The following is a 16,298-nucleotide window of genomic DNA, read 5'->3' as shown; positions in this document are numbered from 1 at the left end:
TTCTCAGAGGGTGAGGTGTAAACAAAGAGAGGGGCTTAACAATCGTTGTTTCCTTCTGTAGACAAGGCAGAAGGGAGAGGCTCCTGCTGCAGCCAGCAGTCTTACAGCTACACACAGTATAGTATGGAGAAGAAGGGAGGACATGGCTGATCTGGGATACAGACAGAAAGAAGATTTCTTGTGTTTCAGATTTAATTGCAATCTGCAACAAAATAGGATCAAGGAAACAAAGATGTAAATGGAGGAAGAGCTGGGATCTTATTTTCATTTTTTTTAAAAGTGTCCTGTATTTACGGTTTCTTTATTATAGGACTATCATGAAAGAGAAATCGAAAGAAAGTGAAAACTTGACCAACCAACGCCAAACACGATTAAAACAATGAACCATAACCCCCTCCCAATAATTAATGTAGATATATTAATATTCATCACTGCTATTGTAGGAAAATTATTCTTTACAAAAACAGATTTACCGTCTGGAAAAACCCAGGTAGGTTGATTTTTCTCACATTGATCAATTTATCTAGATATTCACCAGTAGTAGGAACCTAAAATATAAAACTCATATTAGTAGAAAGCAAATCTATCTATCCCATATCTATCTATCTATCTATCTATCTATCTATCTATCTCATATCTATCTATCTATCTCATATCTATCCATCTATCTATCTATCTCATATCTATCTATCTATCCATCCATCTATCTATCTATCTATCTATCTATCTATCTATCTCATCTCTATCTTTCTATCTATCTATCTCATATCTATCTATCTATCTATCTCATATCTATCTATCCATCCATCCATCTCATATCTATCTATCTATCTATCTCATATCTATCTATCTCATATCTATCTATCTATCTATCTATCTCATACCTATCTATCTATCTATCTATCTATCTATCTATCTATCTATCTATCTCATATCTATCTATCTATCTATCTATCTATCTATCTATCTATCTATCTATCTATCTCATATCTATCTATCTATCTATCTATCTATCTATCTATCTATCTCATATCTATCTATCTATCCATCTATCTATCTATCTCATATCTATCTATCTATCTTTCTATCTATCTATCTCATATCTATCTATCTATCTCATATCTATCTATCCATCCATCCATCTCATAGCTATCTATCTATCTATCTATCTCATATCTATCTATCTATCTATCTCATATCTATCTATCTCATATCTATCTAATATCTATCTATCTATCTATCTATCTATCTATCTATCTATCTATCTAAGCGCAATATGTTGGCGCTATACAAATAAAGATTATTATTATTATTTATCTATCTCACATCTATAATATTTTTATCTTTTTCATATCTATGATTTATCTATCTATGATCGATCTCTCTATCTCGTATCTATTTATTTATCTATCTATCTATCTCATATCTATCTATCTCATTTCTATCTATCTCATTTCTATCTATCTCATTTCTATCTATCTATCTATCTATCTATCTATCTATCTATCTATCTATCTATCTCATATCTATCTATCTCATATCTATCTCATATCTATCTATCTATCTCATATCTATCTCATATCTATCTATCTCATTTCTATCTATCTATCTCGGATTATTTCTGTTTCTATGAATATTTGTTTCATTACATCACAACTTCCCATTGATTAGACAGAATCCTCGCACCTTGCTCTGGTTTGGGTCCAGGTGAATACTTTGTACAATGTCGGCAGCATCTCTGCAGTCGTCACAGTTTGAGTCTGATAATACTGCCAGTAGAGTATTTTGGTGACTAATGAGCGCGGTCATAAGGTTCTTCTCTTTTCTCTGCAGGTCCATCAGAGTATTGTTAACATCCACCACAGTCTGAGTTGTCATTTCGAGATCTACGTAAGATACAAGAAAACAGGAACTTTACACTTGTCTGTTCTGACATCTACAGCTCCAATCATAAGGCAAGGAGAAGGGCTAAGGAGGAACAAGAGTTAGACAGCCCAGAACAGTATGAGCTGCAAGACCGCTCGTCAGACGGATTGCAGTTTATTTACATACAGCATGTGGCGTCTGTAAACTCTGATCTCTCCTGTCTGCCTGCACTTTTAGGGCAAAATGAAGTAAGGTCTTGCCTGTATGCATAGTTCCTGCCTACTGAGAGCAGCGCTTTTTAAGCATATTTTCATGCCAGACATCCTTTAGGCTGGTTTCACACAGGCGACAAAATTGCGCAATGTTCTCGCAATGCGACAGCACTATAAACCGCATGTATGTGAAGTCCATGCTTTCCAGTGGGTTCCTTCAAATTAGCGATGTTTTGTAGGCTGCTACACTGTGAGAATACAAAATCGCGACATGTTCTATACAGCCGCGATTTGCAATGTTTTGTAGCCCATGTTTCCCTATGGAGCCTTCCTATATGTTACATCGCTTCACACGAAAATGCGGTTTTTGTGCGGTGTGATGCAACTTTTACAGTAGGAAATCCTACTGTTTCCCCTAAAATAACTCCTATCTGCATTAAAAAAAAGCAAAAAAACCCCACAATACATTACCTAACAGGTGCTGACCACTCAGCCGCACTTCTTCTCCGCAGCTCCGGCATAATTGCTTGTAGTTTTCCTCCCGGCGCTTCCTGATTCGGGGTTCGTAAACCCCGCCTCCAGGAAGCACTCGGCCTTATTGGTTCTCGAATGCCATGCCTCAGCCGATTACTGCAGCGGTCCATGAACCAATCACAGCCATCTCATTGAATGTCTGTGATTGGTTCACTGAGCGCTGCATTGATTGGTTCTCGAGCGCCGCAATCAAAGCCAGTGCTTCCTGGAGTTGGGTTTTTTGAACCCCTGAAAAGGAAGCGCTGGGGGAAAACTTCAAGCAAGTGTGTCGGATACCTGCGAGAAGAAGTGCGGTGGAGCGGACAGCACCTGTTAGTTGATGTATTTTGTTTTTGTTTTTTAATGCATCCAGTGCTTATTTTTGAGGTAGAGCTTATATTTCAAATCACCCTGAAAATCCCAGCAAAAGAGCGCTACAAAATCGTGATATCGCACAGAACACAGTTGCGATATATCCTCGATTTTCCCACAGCGATATCGCTGTCGCCTGTGTGAAAGGGACCTCAAGCGCAGATTTTGTGTGTGCAAATATGCGTACAAACATGCCCGTGTGACGCGCTCTAATAATGCTTTTAAAAACAGAAATGTTGATAGTTTATTTGTGTCATTTAACAAACTGACAAGTGAAAGTGAACGAACAAAAGAGAAATCTAAATCTATCCAATAATTGGTGTCACAACTCTTTAGCTTCAAAACAGCATCAATTCTTTTATGTACACTTGCACACAGTTTTCTCTATTGATTTTAATGTCTTTAAATGAAAAGAAATGGAACGCTTTCCATTTGATTCCGTTCCATTATGGTTCTGTTCTTGTAAGTGAAAAAGCATTGAAATCATAGGGTAAAAAAAACCAAGAAACACACAATTCCATTTGAATTCCATTTTTCTGCTTCAAAAGTGGAACAGGCAGATGAAATTCTAACAGCAATCCCTAACACAGATATGAACGAGCCCTAAAGCAGCTGCCTATACAACTTAGACGTCCGTCGGACAAACATCTCTTAGGACAATAGTTCAACAGTACCATACCCAACTCACTCATACACATGCATACTCAAGGTTTTGTTGGGAAGAAGGAACTAAGCAACTGCCTGATGCCTATAGGGCCATTTAGACACAACGATTATCGCTCAGAATTCACTCAAAAGCCATCTTGGGTGTAAATGTGCCCATCTTACACTGTTCTGCCAAGCAATGAATTTCAGTTCTGCCTGAAATCCATCGTTTAGCAGAACAGCTGATAAGCAGGACCGCACGCTGTGTTCTGCCCGGGGTTCGCTGATAACAGCTGATTGCATTGTCTCAGCTGTTTTCAGCTGTCAGCCCCTTGGCAGATCAAAGGGAATGTAGTCAGGGAACAGTGGGCGGTCTGTTCCCTGAATACAGCTCCCAGTGGCTCACACGCTACTAATTGGTACTAATAGGCATTAGTACCAAGTAGTAGTTTCTGCAAAATGATTGCTCAAAAGCCATCTTTTACTACATAAAGTACCAGAACCGACCTTATTACATAGATACAGCGCCAGAACCAAGTTTAAAATATAGATACAGATACAGAACTTAACTTACCACATAAATATGGTACCAGAACCGCGTTTATTACATAGGCAAATATGCATGTAAGGCTACATTTGCATCTTGTTCGGGCACCAATTCAGGTTTTCTTTTGAAGGATTTCACCTGATATGCCAAAAACAGCATTTCTTGGACAGGAAACCTGGATGGGTGCCTAACCGAGGTGTGAATGTAGCCTTACGCATACAGATTTTTTTGCATATCCTTTCCTGCCTTTGCTGTGAAATTGCAGCATAATTTGTGGCAAATATTCAGCTGGGAACAATGCCTGACAAGTAAGGTAGGGCTTGGTCACATTGGCTTTGTGGGTTCCATATTTCTTCTCCATTAAAGGAGTAGGGAAACGGAAACAACTGCTGAACAGAACCTTTTTATTGCTAAACCAGATGGACCCCATTAACTGTAATGAGGTCCTTTCAGTTTATGGCCTGCTGTCTGACATTGTATTAGATAAAATAGTGCTACATGTCACACTATTGTGTTCTGTATTTTAATAGAATTCAGTATTGGAGACTCTGAATGAAACATTTGCATACACAGTGGTGCGGGGAGGTATACATATAACATACATGCACACGCTTATTTTGAATAGAAATCAGCCATGTATCCACAGCTGATTTCATACCATGTGGTGCTCCCCCTCACCTCCTTCATAGGCTTCCCGCTTTCAGCGCTCCCTGGCTTCTGGTTCCAGCAGCCTGGTCAGGTGAGGTCACCATAGGCCGCTGGGATCTGTTTTTTGGATGTAAAAATGCTCTGGTATTTTCTCCCTGTCTTTTTTGTAACGGCCTGTACATTTTATAACAATAGAGGTAAAATCATACTTCATGATAAGCCCCGCTCCTGACTACACTCCCTTGTCCCGTTTCGACCCGGAGTTAAAAAAAATAAAAAAAATTATATATATATATATATATATATATATATATATATATATATAAAATGGAGCATTCCTAGTCAGTATAGTAGTGGATGGCACAAGGTGAGGCTGCTCATGGTGAAGATAGAAGTGCAGCTGCCGCCGGGACACCTGAGCCACCAATCCTTCTAATGGTCAGATCTAGTGGAGCTGTGCGGGTACCCGGTACTACTGCAGACAGCTGGCATGTGGTCTAAAGACAAGAAGCTCCACGCTCCCACCTGCTCATGATCATGCTATCCACTGGCACCGAACATTTCTAGCCTTGTTGGACTGGATCCAAGCCTGCCAGCACTCATACCACCCAAAAGTCCTGCGCTGCAACGTCCCCCATGTGGCAGGGAGATGCAATATGAGGTTGGAGAAGAAAAAAAGCCTGATCGCTCCAAGGGACTCCTCCCTGTGGCTGGATGCCCTCCGGAGCCTAGTGGCAAATATGGCCATGTCTCTGGGGGCCATATTATCACTTCCAAGACCCCCTATTTTTCTTAATCCTTTACTCAGATTATAGTTGTTAATTACATTGTATTGTTCCTATTCTCATAATTAACATTATGTAACATCAACATTGCAAAGCCTGGTGAATATTGTGCCAACAGGTAATAAAAAATTCTTGCCAAAAATACATATTCCTGTTGAACATCTGATAATTGTCCTTTTAAAATAAAAACTAGATAGTATTCTTTATGCATAGTACATAGGACATAACATTACTACCACTAGGGGTTAATGAAGCATTGAATGGTGCAGAGTGCATTTACCTCTTGCTGTCTGGAGCGATTCTTCTAGGAGAGGACGAATGTCATTATTCAGCCTGGCATGCATAGTGTTATTGACAGCTAGACTGAAGCCTATGAGGACACATAGAAGAACATAGTCAGATCTCACATATTCCTTTGTAACATAAGATGAGTCGGAGGCTTGAAAACCATACAAATCAGTGTCTTTGATCCCCGTTACAAATGGCTGATTGCTGCATCACAGCGATAGATAAGTAAAGCATTTGTAGCTGGTGACTCCATTTATTGGGACAACATAATTGTTCTTTACAAAGCACAAGATACTTAAGAAGCTTGCACGATACTGAGCATTTGATTCAAGAGATTGCTTTAAATGAACACTTGAGCAAAAAAACCTCCAAGGAAAGAAGAGAGCTGTATTATTTTGGAAAGACTGAATACTAACATCAATCAGCAGCTTTAGGCGGGTTTCATACATAGAGATTTGCAGCACTTTTTAAGGCATTTTCCGTAGCATGTTTTCTTTGGGATGAATTGGGCTAAGCAGCACATATGAAAAAGACTTGGCTATACTTATAGATCACAGACTGAACATGAGTCAACAGTGTGATGCAGCAGCAAAAAAGGCAAGCACAATTCTGGGATGTATTAAGAGAAGCAGAGAGTCTAGAGGTAATTATTCCCCTCTACTTTTCCTTAATCAGACCTCATCAGGAATACTGGGTCCAGTTCTGGGCACCCCAATTTAAAAAAGACACTGACAAACTGGAGCAAGTTCAGAGAAGAGCAACCAGGATGGTGAGCGGTCTGCAAATCATGAACAGCTAAAGGATCTGGGAATGTTTAGCGCGTAAAAAAGAAGGCTGAGAGGAGACTTAATAGCTATCTACAAATATCTGAAGGGCTGTCACAGTGCAGAGGGATCAGCTCTATTCTCATCTGCACAAGGAAAGACTAGGAGCAATGGAATGAAACTGGAAGGGAGGAGACACATTAGATATAAGAAAACACTTTCTGACAGTGAGGGTGATCAATGCGTGGAACAGGTTACCACCGGAGGTGGTGAGTTCTCCCTCAATGGAAGTGTTCAAACAAAGGCTGGACAGACATCTGTCTGGGATGATTTAGTGAACCCTGCATTGTGCAGGGGGTTGGACCAAATGACCCTGGAGGTTGCTTACAACTGAATGGTTCTATGATTCTTTTGTGGTGAAATGTCACTTTAAAGCCCATATCGAAATATCAAATGCCTAAATACAGAGTGTTTTTGTGATCTTTTCTACACAATCCAACAACCCCTATTCACTTGCATAGAGATGAACTGGAATATGAAACACAATGCATGGACAAGAGTGACAGTGTTTGTGGGGCAAAAAAAAGGGGATCAGATTTTTTTTCCCAGAAACAGTGCCACTCTTGTCCATGGGCTGTGTCTGGAATAACAGTTCACTCCAATTCACTTGAACATCTAGGACTAGAGATGAGCGAACGTGTTCGGCTCCGCCCCTTTTCGCCCGAGCACCGAACTTTGCGAGCAATTCCGTGCTCGGGCGAAAAAAGTTCGGGGGTCGCCGTGGCAGCGCGGGGGGGTGCGGCGGGGAGTGGGGGGGAGAGGGAGAGAGAGAGGGCTCCCCCCTGTTCCCCGCTGCTGCCGCCCGCGCCGCCGCACCTCTCCCCGCCCCCCGGCGCCGGCCGAATCTTTACGCGCGGACACTGAAGTCCTCGGTAAAGCCGGTGTCTGGGTGCGTAAGTGTTCGTTTAGAACACGTTCGCTCATCTCTATCTAGGACATAAGCAGCACAGGAGAAATTCGGAATATATCAGATGCCAGCCTGATGGGATGTCCAACCGGTTTTACAGGGCACGTCATTCATTTCCACTGAAAGGGATTCCATTGGTCCTGAATGTTGGCACCCCAATCCCACATTTGGTGCATGAAAAGGCACCAACAGAGGGAACGCATTATTGGAATGCAAGAAGATGGAGTCTCATATTGATGAATTGCCCTCCACCTGGCTTTTTCTGATGAGACTATTAGGAGGTCTTGGGACCAGTGGATAAGTGAAGGCACACACACAAGGTGACCAGGCTCAGGATACCCTCAAGAGACCATAAGTAAATAGAATTGTGTGATCGTCCAACAAGAACATGTATCTTCAATTGTTTCATTGTCTGCCATCCATAGACAGGTGGCACCATAATTACAGGCCCCTGTGTCCGTCGGAACCATTTCCAAGCACTTAGATGAAGGACATTTGTTCTCCTGGTGCCAATTACATGTACTGCTTTTGATACCCACCATTGCCTCTGTTTGCAGTGGTGTCGTGAACAAGGAAACTAGACTGCTACCAAGTGGAATCTATTGTCATCAGCGACAAATCCAGGTTTACTTTCGGCACTGCCAACTGCCATGCTTGCATCTGCAGACCTAGGAGTGAACTCCTCAATACAGTCTTTGTTGCATGGCGGCAAACTGCCCCCACTGCTGGTGTGATGGTCTGGGGGTTCATCACATACGACAGTCGGCCACCCATAGTAGTGGTACGAGGGACAATGACAGCTCAGTGATATGTTCAGGACATCCTGCAGCCACATGTGTTCCTCTCATGGCAGCTTCCAAAAAGCATTTTTCAGCAGGATAATGCTCGGCTACACACAGAAGGGTGTCACAGGAATGCCTTTACAACATTGCCAAACTTCTGTTGCTGGCCCAGTCGCCAGATTTATTACCAATAGAACATATATGGGACCAACTGGGACGCCAACTTCGACAGCCTTGCATGACCAGTTACAGCAAATATGAACCGATATGCTACTGGATACCATACAGAATCTGTATGCCTGCCTATATCACATCTTGCATCCAAGCTAGAGGCAGCCCAACAGGGTACTAGAGCCTCCCTGCCTGCCCGTATCACATCTTGTATCCAAGCTAGAGGTGGTACAACAGGGTGCTAGAGCCTCCATGCCTGCCCCCGAATCACATCTTGTACCCAAGCTGGAGGCGGTACAACAGGGTACTAGAGCCTCTATGCCTGCCCGTATCACATCTTGTATCCAAGCTAGAGGCGGTACAACAGGGTACTAGAGCCTCTATGCCTGCCCGTATCACATCTTGTATCCAAGCTAGAGGTGGCCCAACAGGGTACTAGAGCCTCCATGCCCGCCCGTATCACATCTTGTATCCAAGCTAGAGGCGGCCCAACAGGGTACTAGAGCATCCTTGCCTGCCCGTATCACATCTTGTATCCAAGCTAGAGGTGGTACAAAAGGGTGCTAGAGCCTCCATGCCTGCCCCCCGAATCACATCTTGTATCCAAGCTAGAGGCAGCCCAACAGGGTACTAGAGCCTCCCTTCCAGGGGTCCGTTTTCTGCAATAATTTATCTGTTTGCTCTGATATTGTAATCACTTACTTATGGCAACATTACAATCACACATAGAAAGTTTATTTCAATTCCGACAACTCCTTCTCGGTGCTTGATTTTTTTTGCCAATGAGTGTATTATAGCTTGGTTTACCTAGGACAACTATGGTCCGCATAGTCACTATAAATAGTCAGTACAGTTAATTGTTAGCATATGATTGACTGTTTCGTGTGCTTTTATATTGAGCAATTGTGTTACGATTGTGTGGGCAACTAAACACGGGGCCCACATGATCGTGAGCAAAGAATAAACATGGGTTTCAGACAACTGGCCCTGTGCTACAGGGAGGAGGATATAGCCCTACCTGAGCAGGGGCATCGCCCTGATAAAGGGCGGCCCAGCGGTCTTCGGAACTGGGTCCTAGCTGCTCCTAGGAACCACGCCACCAGAACAGGACACATTCACATGCCACATAACAGGGACAACTGGACAGAGTAAGCTGACACAGAGCTGAAGTCACACCATACAGCAGGCAAAATGCAAACACTAATAGCAGATGGTAAAGCTGAATATAAATACCAGGTATTAGTTGAAATTTTGATCAAAATATGGAAGCTAGCGAGCCACGTCACAGCTCCTGGCTATACCGCTAGTCTCTACACTAACCAGGAGTCCAGCGGCACCGGGCACAGTTAACACCGCAAGCTGCAACAGCACAGACAGCAGGACACAAGACATACTGTGAACTGTACAGGACAGACAACAGAACACAAGTCACACAGCAGGCTGCAACACAACCTTTCTTGCAGCCACCACACATAGAACCAGTTCATACCACAAACAGAGACAGAGTGAGCACTGCACAGGACTGCTCACTCCAGACTACAACAAGTAATACATACAACATGGACTCCACCCAGAGCTCACATTCACACAGATGAAACACTACAGCAATTCTAACAGTGTCCTCATACCATGGGAATAGACCATCAGCCACCGAGCTGACATAGGGACCTGTGTCAGGGATCAACCAACTGACACAGGGGAGACATAAGACGTTTGGAGGCCGCACCTGCCAGGGGAAGGGAAGAGGGGGTCTGCATATGATACAGACAAGGACTACAGGTGTCCAAACCGTCTTTGGGAAGCAGAGAGACACACAGACCTACATGCAAACACAGATCTGAGTGGGCACAAGACAGAGAGATCCAAACTGTACAAAGACCAGCCTCAACTACTGAGCAATGCTGGTCCTTATGTGCTGCAGACTAAAACGGGATTGGCTGCTGGAGAATATCACACCCAGCAGCTCAATTAACCCCTCACCTGTGAAGCTGTGCTGCTAGGAACCTTAGCACTACAGATCCCAGACTAGTGAACAAATTCTTGCTTCTCGTCCAGTTGCTGGCCGTGTTTGCTTACATTTACCGATTATTCAAATGACAGTTCTGTGTAAAGGCACCCTAAGGGGGGACATCAATAAAAGCTACTATGCAAGGCACCATCCAACCTACAGCCAGCCTTCAATGTGTATAACTGTCCTTCAATAGCAGTAATGTTTACACACAGCGAGCAATCCTCTAGCGATATAGTATTTGGATGTGCTCATGCTATAAAGGAACAATCTCTTGATAAGTGTCAGGGCAGGCTGCTGTAATCACATAACATATGGGGTCAGGGGAAGTAGCACTGCACGCCTGGCAGATATGCCTTGAGGAGTCTTGGGAAGATGGTTGACATCCCCTATGGGAGCTGTAATGGCTTCTTTCAGCCAATGCAAGGGGAAACACAAAATAAAAAGCTGAGTAGGAGTTTAACAACTTGACAGTAGAGGACGACCCGAGGGTGGCTAGAAATTGTGATTTATTTGTTTTTCAGTTTTAGATGAAACACTCTTTAATGTCCTGCTTTGCAACTACTTTTATTGCTTTTCGTAAAGAATAGTTCTTTTTTTTGCTTTCTCATGTGATGTTTAGCCAAGGGATTAATATCAGTTGGTTGAGTTGTTTTGTTGTCTCATGTTCACCGGTTATATTGATTAATAGTACAGGCCGTACCTGTATAAGCTGTATAGATTTCATGTTTGTAAGCTGGTTTAATATGGATTGTTTTCCATAGTGATTGTTGCATAAGGTTTATATAAGGTTCTAGCAGATGGACCCCACCGATGGCCTATGGATAGATGATAAGTTGTTTTTGTGGGACAACCCCTTTTATTCACTCTTGAGCATATTAGCTATACAATTTGGTTGTATTATACAATAAAAAAGGCAAGAATAAAAGCAGATCTCCTGATAACCAAATGCTTAGTGACACAAAGAAACTACTTAAAGGAACCCTCTGGGCAAAACTTATACACTGGGTTATGCCTAGAGCAGGCTTGGCAGGCTAAAGCATGGCACACAGTTCCAAAGAACACCTCCAAAGAACAGGTCAAGTCTTATATGAGATCTATGGGCATGGGGTTTATCTGCAGCATCATCCTTTTACTAGGTGTTGACTTTTGATACCATACATATTGGCTTGCTACAAGGCCTTCTCAGAGCCAGAAGCGCTGTGGTCGGTTGTGTTACACACAGCATGTCCGCCAGTCTTGCAACGAATGGGCTTGAAAGCCAACTCTTTACATGCAGACAAGCCTCATTTTTGTTTTGTTGTGGGCTTCCCTTTTCTATGTATGATGCATCATTTCATTTTGGGTACAATGAGCCACTGGTGGTGATGGTGTCTATATACATGAGTGGGTACCCAAAACAATTATAATTACGTTGCATGTATTTTCGAGATATACTACTATGCTTACTTACTATTCAAATCATCAAAAACTCTTAATTTCGGGACTGAATATTCTGAAACCATCTTGTCAATGGCCTAAAATAAAGAGAAACATTTACATGAGAATATTAATTTAGTATTTTGGTATATACTCCAATTTTCTCTTGTCTTGACCCTGAATCCTGTACCCCTTATGTTAAACAACCTGAACACAATAGCATTATATTTTTTTCCTGGAAAGAAACAAATTACCTTCTTTCTTGTGCCGCGTGAAACTGAAATTTATACAGGTAATGGTACGTCGAAGTTGCCAGGCAGATCTAATTGAGCTTATACACTGTACAAGAATGCCTTAGCCTGCTAATTACTGCGACTTCTATTTAGTAGGTTGTGTGGGTGAAGCAATACAACAAACCTGAAAACAACATCTAATGTGCCAATAAGTTGTTTTATGGTCCTAAATAGAGCAGTTTTTAGCTTCACTGTGGGTTTTTAATAATACACATTGCAACTGACATTAGTGAACACAAAGAAGCCCATTAGTTCTACCGACTTAGGATTTCAGCAGAGCGATTGTTCTTAGGGTTTAAGTCCTGATAGTGCTTGAGACATATTCTGGAAGTATACAGTATCAAAAATAGGAGACTTTAGAGTAACACAAGCAACCACCAGGTTGTTCTCCCACTGGCTTCACCAAGGAAGTGGGAAAATTAACTCTTTAGAGGCTTGCAATGCAGTCAGGGTATCTCGGTATTCAAGGCAGAAGGCGCTTCCATCGACCCTCAACACCCTCAAATCAAGGTCAGCACGATAGATGTTGGATAGGAAATCATTAAACGGGTTCTTTCCCACTGCCAAAAAAAAAAAGATTCATATACTCATCTCTCCCGCTGTCATTGGTTGCGCAGACTGTGACGTCCTGTAAACAGGCGACACTGCAGCCTCTAAACAAACAAAGGGAGCGAAGGATCAAGCGGTGGTGCAGGACACATCAGGAAATGGGGAGAGGTGAGTATATGACCTTTTTGTTGTTTTATGGCATGGGGAGCTGAGTTTTATAGAAAAAAAGATCTTGGACAACCCCCTTAACTAATACCTATTAGGGCATATGGGCTGCATAGAGGAGTTTCCTCACTCAAGACCCCCTTTATGAGCCAGATAAGAAAGCTATGAGAGCAGCTCCCATTGTAAGGAACTCAAGCCACCCTTGTATTACATGGATGGCCATTCGTCTGACTGATCGACATTTTTAACTGCCTTTTCCATGCAGCAACGATATGCACATTTTGCAGATCACATATAGATTTGTGAGTCTTAACGAGTACAGGAAGATTATTTTTAACTCACTTTGACAGCTAATATGCATTATAGCACAGAGCAATGTATAGTAAAGAAACAGAAGAAGAAGGAGAAAGAAGACATGGCTGTGAGCAAAGTGCAATAAGAAACTAACTGTGGTTGCTACATCATTGGGAATAGGGTCATCTAAGAAAGGGTCATGCAAAGAAGTGGCAGCAGCATGGAAGAGGGTTAATCTTATTGTGTGGTCCTTGATATACTTGCACCACCTCACTCAAGGATGGGGTATTAACTGAGGTGGATTCCAGTGGTGGCTTAAGAATATTTTACTCTACAGGAGACACAAAGCTTGGCTGTATTGGATATACCGTTTAGATACTAATGAGTCTGCGGATATATGTGTGGGATGTCATGGCACAGCAGGTCACCTGACTGGTATAGTTGAAGAAGAAATGTCATAGCAGAAAGGACCTTGAGGTAAATTATGGCATTAACGATGTCAAGCACTCCTAGTGTAGGAACGCAACCCCTAAGGCGCAGATTGTGTAGGGCTACGAATATTTAAATGAGACGGTGTCAACCAATGGCCCGTATGTGCTGTGAAGATGACTTGCTGCTTCCAAGGATTAATTGCTATATACCACAAACTGCTGGTTATTCGGTGTGATATTCAAGTAATCATTACCCTCGTATTGAGTGACAAAATTAACCACCATCGTTCAGTAAAGTTCAGTTTTTATATGTGCCACCTCTGCCCCTGTCTGTCACCACTGCCCCATACACAAGACCATCACCCTGCTTCAGTACAAAACTTGTTGGTTACAGTCCCTCTTAGAGGAAACTTAGCTTGGCAGTTATAAATAACAAGACACAGCCTATCATCTGTACAGCCTCTTGCAGGGTACTTTACTTTTGGGTTAGTTACTGTTACTTTTACAGGGCACTCAAAAAGTAAAACTCAAGACAATAGGTTACGTTAAATGGTTTACTTCACTTGGCAGTTCTTTCAGGGCTAGACTAGTGCAGACGTCCCGGTAGCATCTGGAACCACCCTACTTGCTTACAGAAGGGAACTTTCTTCAGACAGCAATCCATACAAGGCCACAGTACATAGTCCATAGGCCAGGGCAGTAGATCAACATCCACAGGGGTGTTCGGCTTATCTGTATACTTGCTGGTTCCAGCTCCAATCTCATAGGAAAGTGCTCCCATACTTTTAGGCTCACTGACATTGCTGTACTCACTGAAACTACATCAAATCAACAACAACCTTGAGGGAGCATGAAGCACCTCAAATTATAGTTTTGGACTCTGCCTTTGATGGAGCCTGTATAGTGCTATGCTCAGCATTCGTACTCATGACCCAGGAACAGTCGCACACATTATAACATAACAGGCAGTCTACTGGACACTGGTAGTGGTACCAAGAGAGCCCTGGAGATAGGGACTAATTGCTCTAACAGGGACTTGTAATGGTTGTCATTGGAGATTAATGGGTCTTACAGGTCACTCATAAGAGTTCCTATGGTGGTCTAATAATATTGTAATGATCCCATGGAGATTTCTTAATGGTACCCATTGGTAGTAATCATTTCCACAAAACACAAATTGCATTGGAAATTGTTAATGGTTTTCACTTAGCAATATTAATAGCTCCTACAGGGGACTGTTAATGGCTTTCACAGGAGCTTGCAATAATTTCTACCTGAACTTATAACAATCTACGAGAGACATATTAATGATTCTCATTAGACATTGATAATCGTTTCTATATTACACTAGTAACATTTTCCACAAGAAACTTGCAATGGTTCACACTGGGCATTGTTAATGATTCTCACAAGAACAAGTAGGGTTCTTGTAGAGAACTGACTGGTAATGATTCCAAGAGACTGGTAATATTTTCACTTTGGAGACTGGTAAAATGTCCCTACTAGAGATGAGCGAACCTACTAGTTTAGGGCGTTTTTGCACTCGAGCACCGCTTTTTCCGAGTAACTGACTAATCGGACGAAAAGATTCGGGGGGCGCCGGGGGGCGGGGGGGAAGCGTGGTGGAGCAGGGGGTAGCAGTGGGGAACAGGGGGGAGCTCTCTCTCTCCCCCACTCCCCTCTGCAACCCCCCGCTCACCCCCGGCGTCCCCCGAATCTTTTCGTCCGAGTAGTCAGTGTGCAAAAACGTCCTAAACGAGTAGGTTCGCTCATCTCTAGTCCCTACTCAACACTGATAAGGTTTCCCTACTGAGGACTGAGTAATTAGTAATAATCGGCAACTGACAAGGATTCCCAGAAAAAAACATCTATGGTTCCAACAGAAATCTGGTAATGGGTACCATGATTGCCATAAACAGCAGAAGTAATGGTGAAACTGGTAACGATTTCCATAGGAGATTGATAAAGGCCTCCAGACAAGACAAGCAATGGTTCTCAAGGGCTATTGATAATATTTTCCACTACGCACTGGTAAGATTTTACATATGTAACTGATTATGTTTCGCACATGAAGTTAAAAGAAAAGAGTTTGGTACAGCGTTAGCCAATAGAACAGAACTTTGTTGCTCACAGAGTAGAACATTTTTAGTTCTGCCTGTGTGATATATTTTTTTAGTTCTGTCTGTGCGCAACCACTAGTTTGGTAATGTTTTACATTGGTGACTGATAATATTTCCACTGGGTTTCGGTAATGTACCTACTGAGTCTAGAAATGTTTCCCCCATTACTCTTATTGAGCACTTACCACTTTCCCATGAAAACCATTAGGATTCTCCCATGGGAACCCATACTAGTTTTTACAGCACAATACGCTTTCCAGTAGTAGAGGCGTACTTTGAAACTTCTGAGTCCAGTGGTGTAACTATAATGGATGCAGAGGATACAGTTTCACCCAGGCCTTGTGATCTTAGGAGGCCCGTATAAAGATCAGTACTGTGAATGAAGTATTATAGTCAGGGCCCCCTTACAGAGTTTGCATTGGAGCCCAGCAACTTCCAGTAATGCCTCTGTCTGAAACT

The 16,298-nt window shown here is 42.5% G+C and overlaps 1 protein-coding gene across 4 annotated transcripts in view; it reads right to left on the bottom strand.

Moving 5' to 3' along the window:
• Positions 1–16,298, bottom strand: part of PROM2 (prominin 2) — an 84,031-nt gene that overhangs the window by 39,845 nt on the left and 27,888 nt on the right. For all 4 annotated transcript variants that reach the window (XM_066593076.1, XM_066593077.1, XM_066593075.1 and 1 more), the window contains exons 5-8: positions 12,022–12,085; positions 5,869–5,958; positions 1,687–1,886; positions 474–548 (exon numbers count right to left, since the gene is read on the bottom strand). In XM_066593076.1, the coding sequence (XP_066449173.1) occupies positions 474–548; positions 1,687–1,886; positions 5,869–5,958; positions 12,022–12,085 (429 nt within the window). The remainder of the gene's footprint in view (positions 1–473; positions 549–1,686; positions 1,887–5,868; positions 5,959–12,021; positions 12,086–16,298) is intronic.

The sequence above is a fragment of the Eleutherodactylus coqui genome, chromosome 2 (assembly GCF_035609145.1).
Source record: "Eleutherodactylus coqui strain aEleCoq1 chromosome 2, aEleCoq1.hap1, whole genome shotgun sequence".
Taxonomy (NCBI): domain Eukaryota; kingdom Metazoa; phylum Chordata; class Amphibia; order Anura; family Eleutherodactylidae; genus Eleutherodactylus; species Eleutherodactylus coqui.
This window is presented reverse-complemented; position numbering and strand designations above follow the sequence as displayed.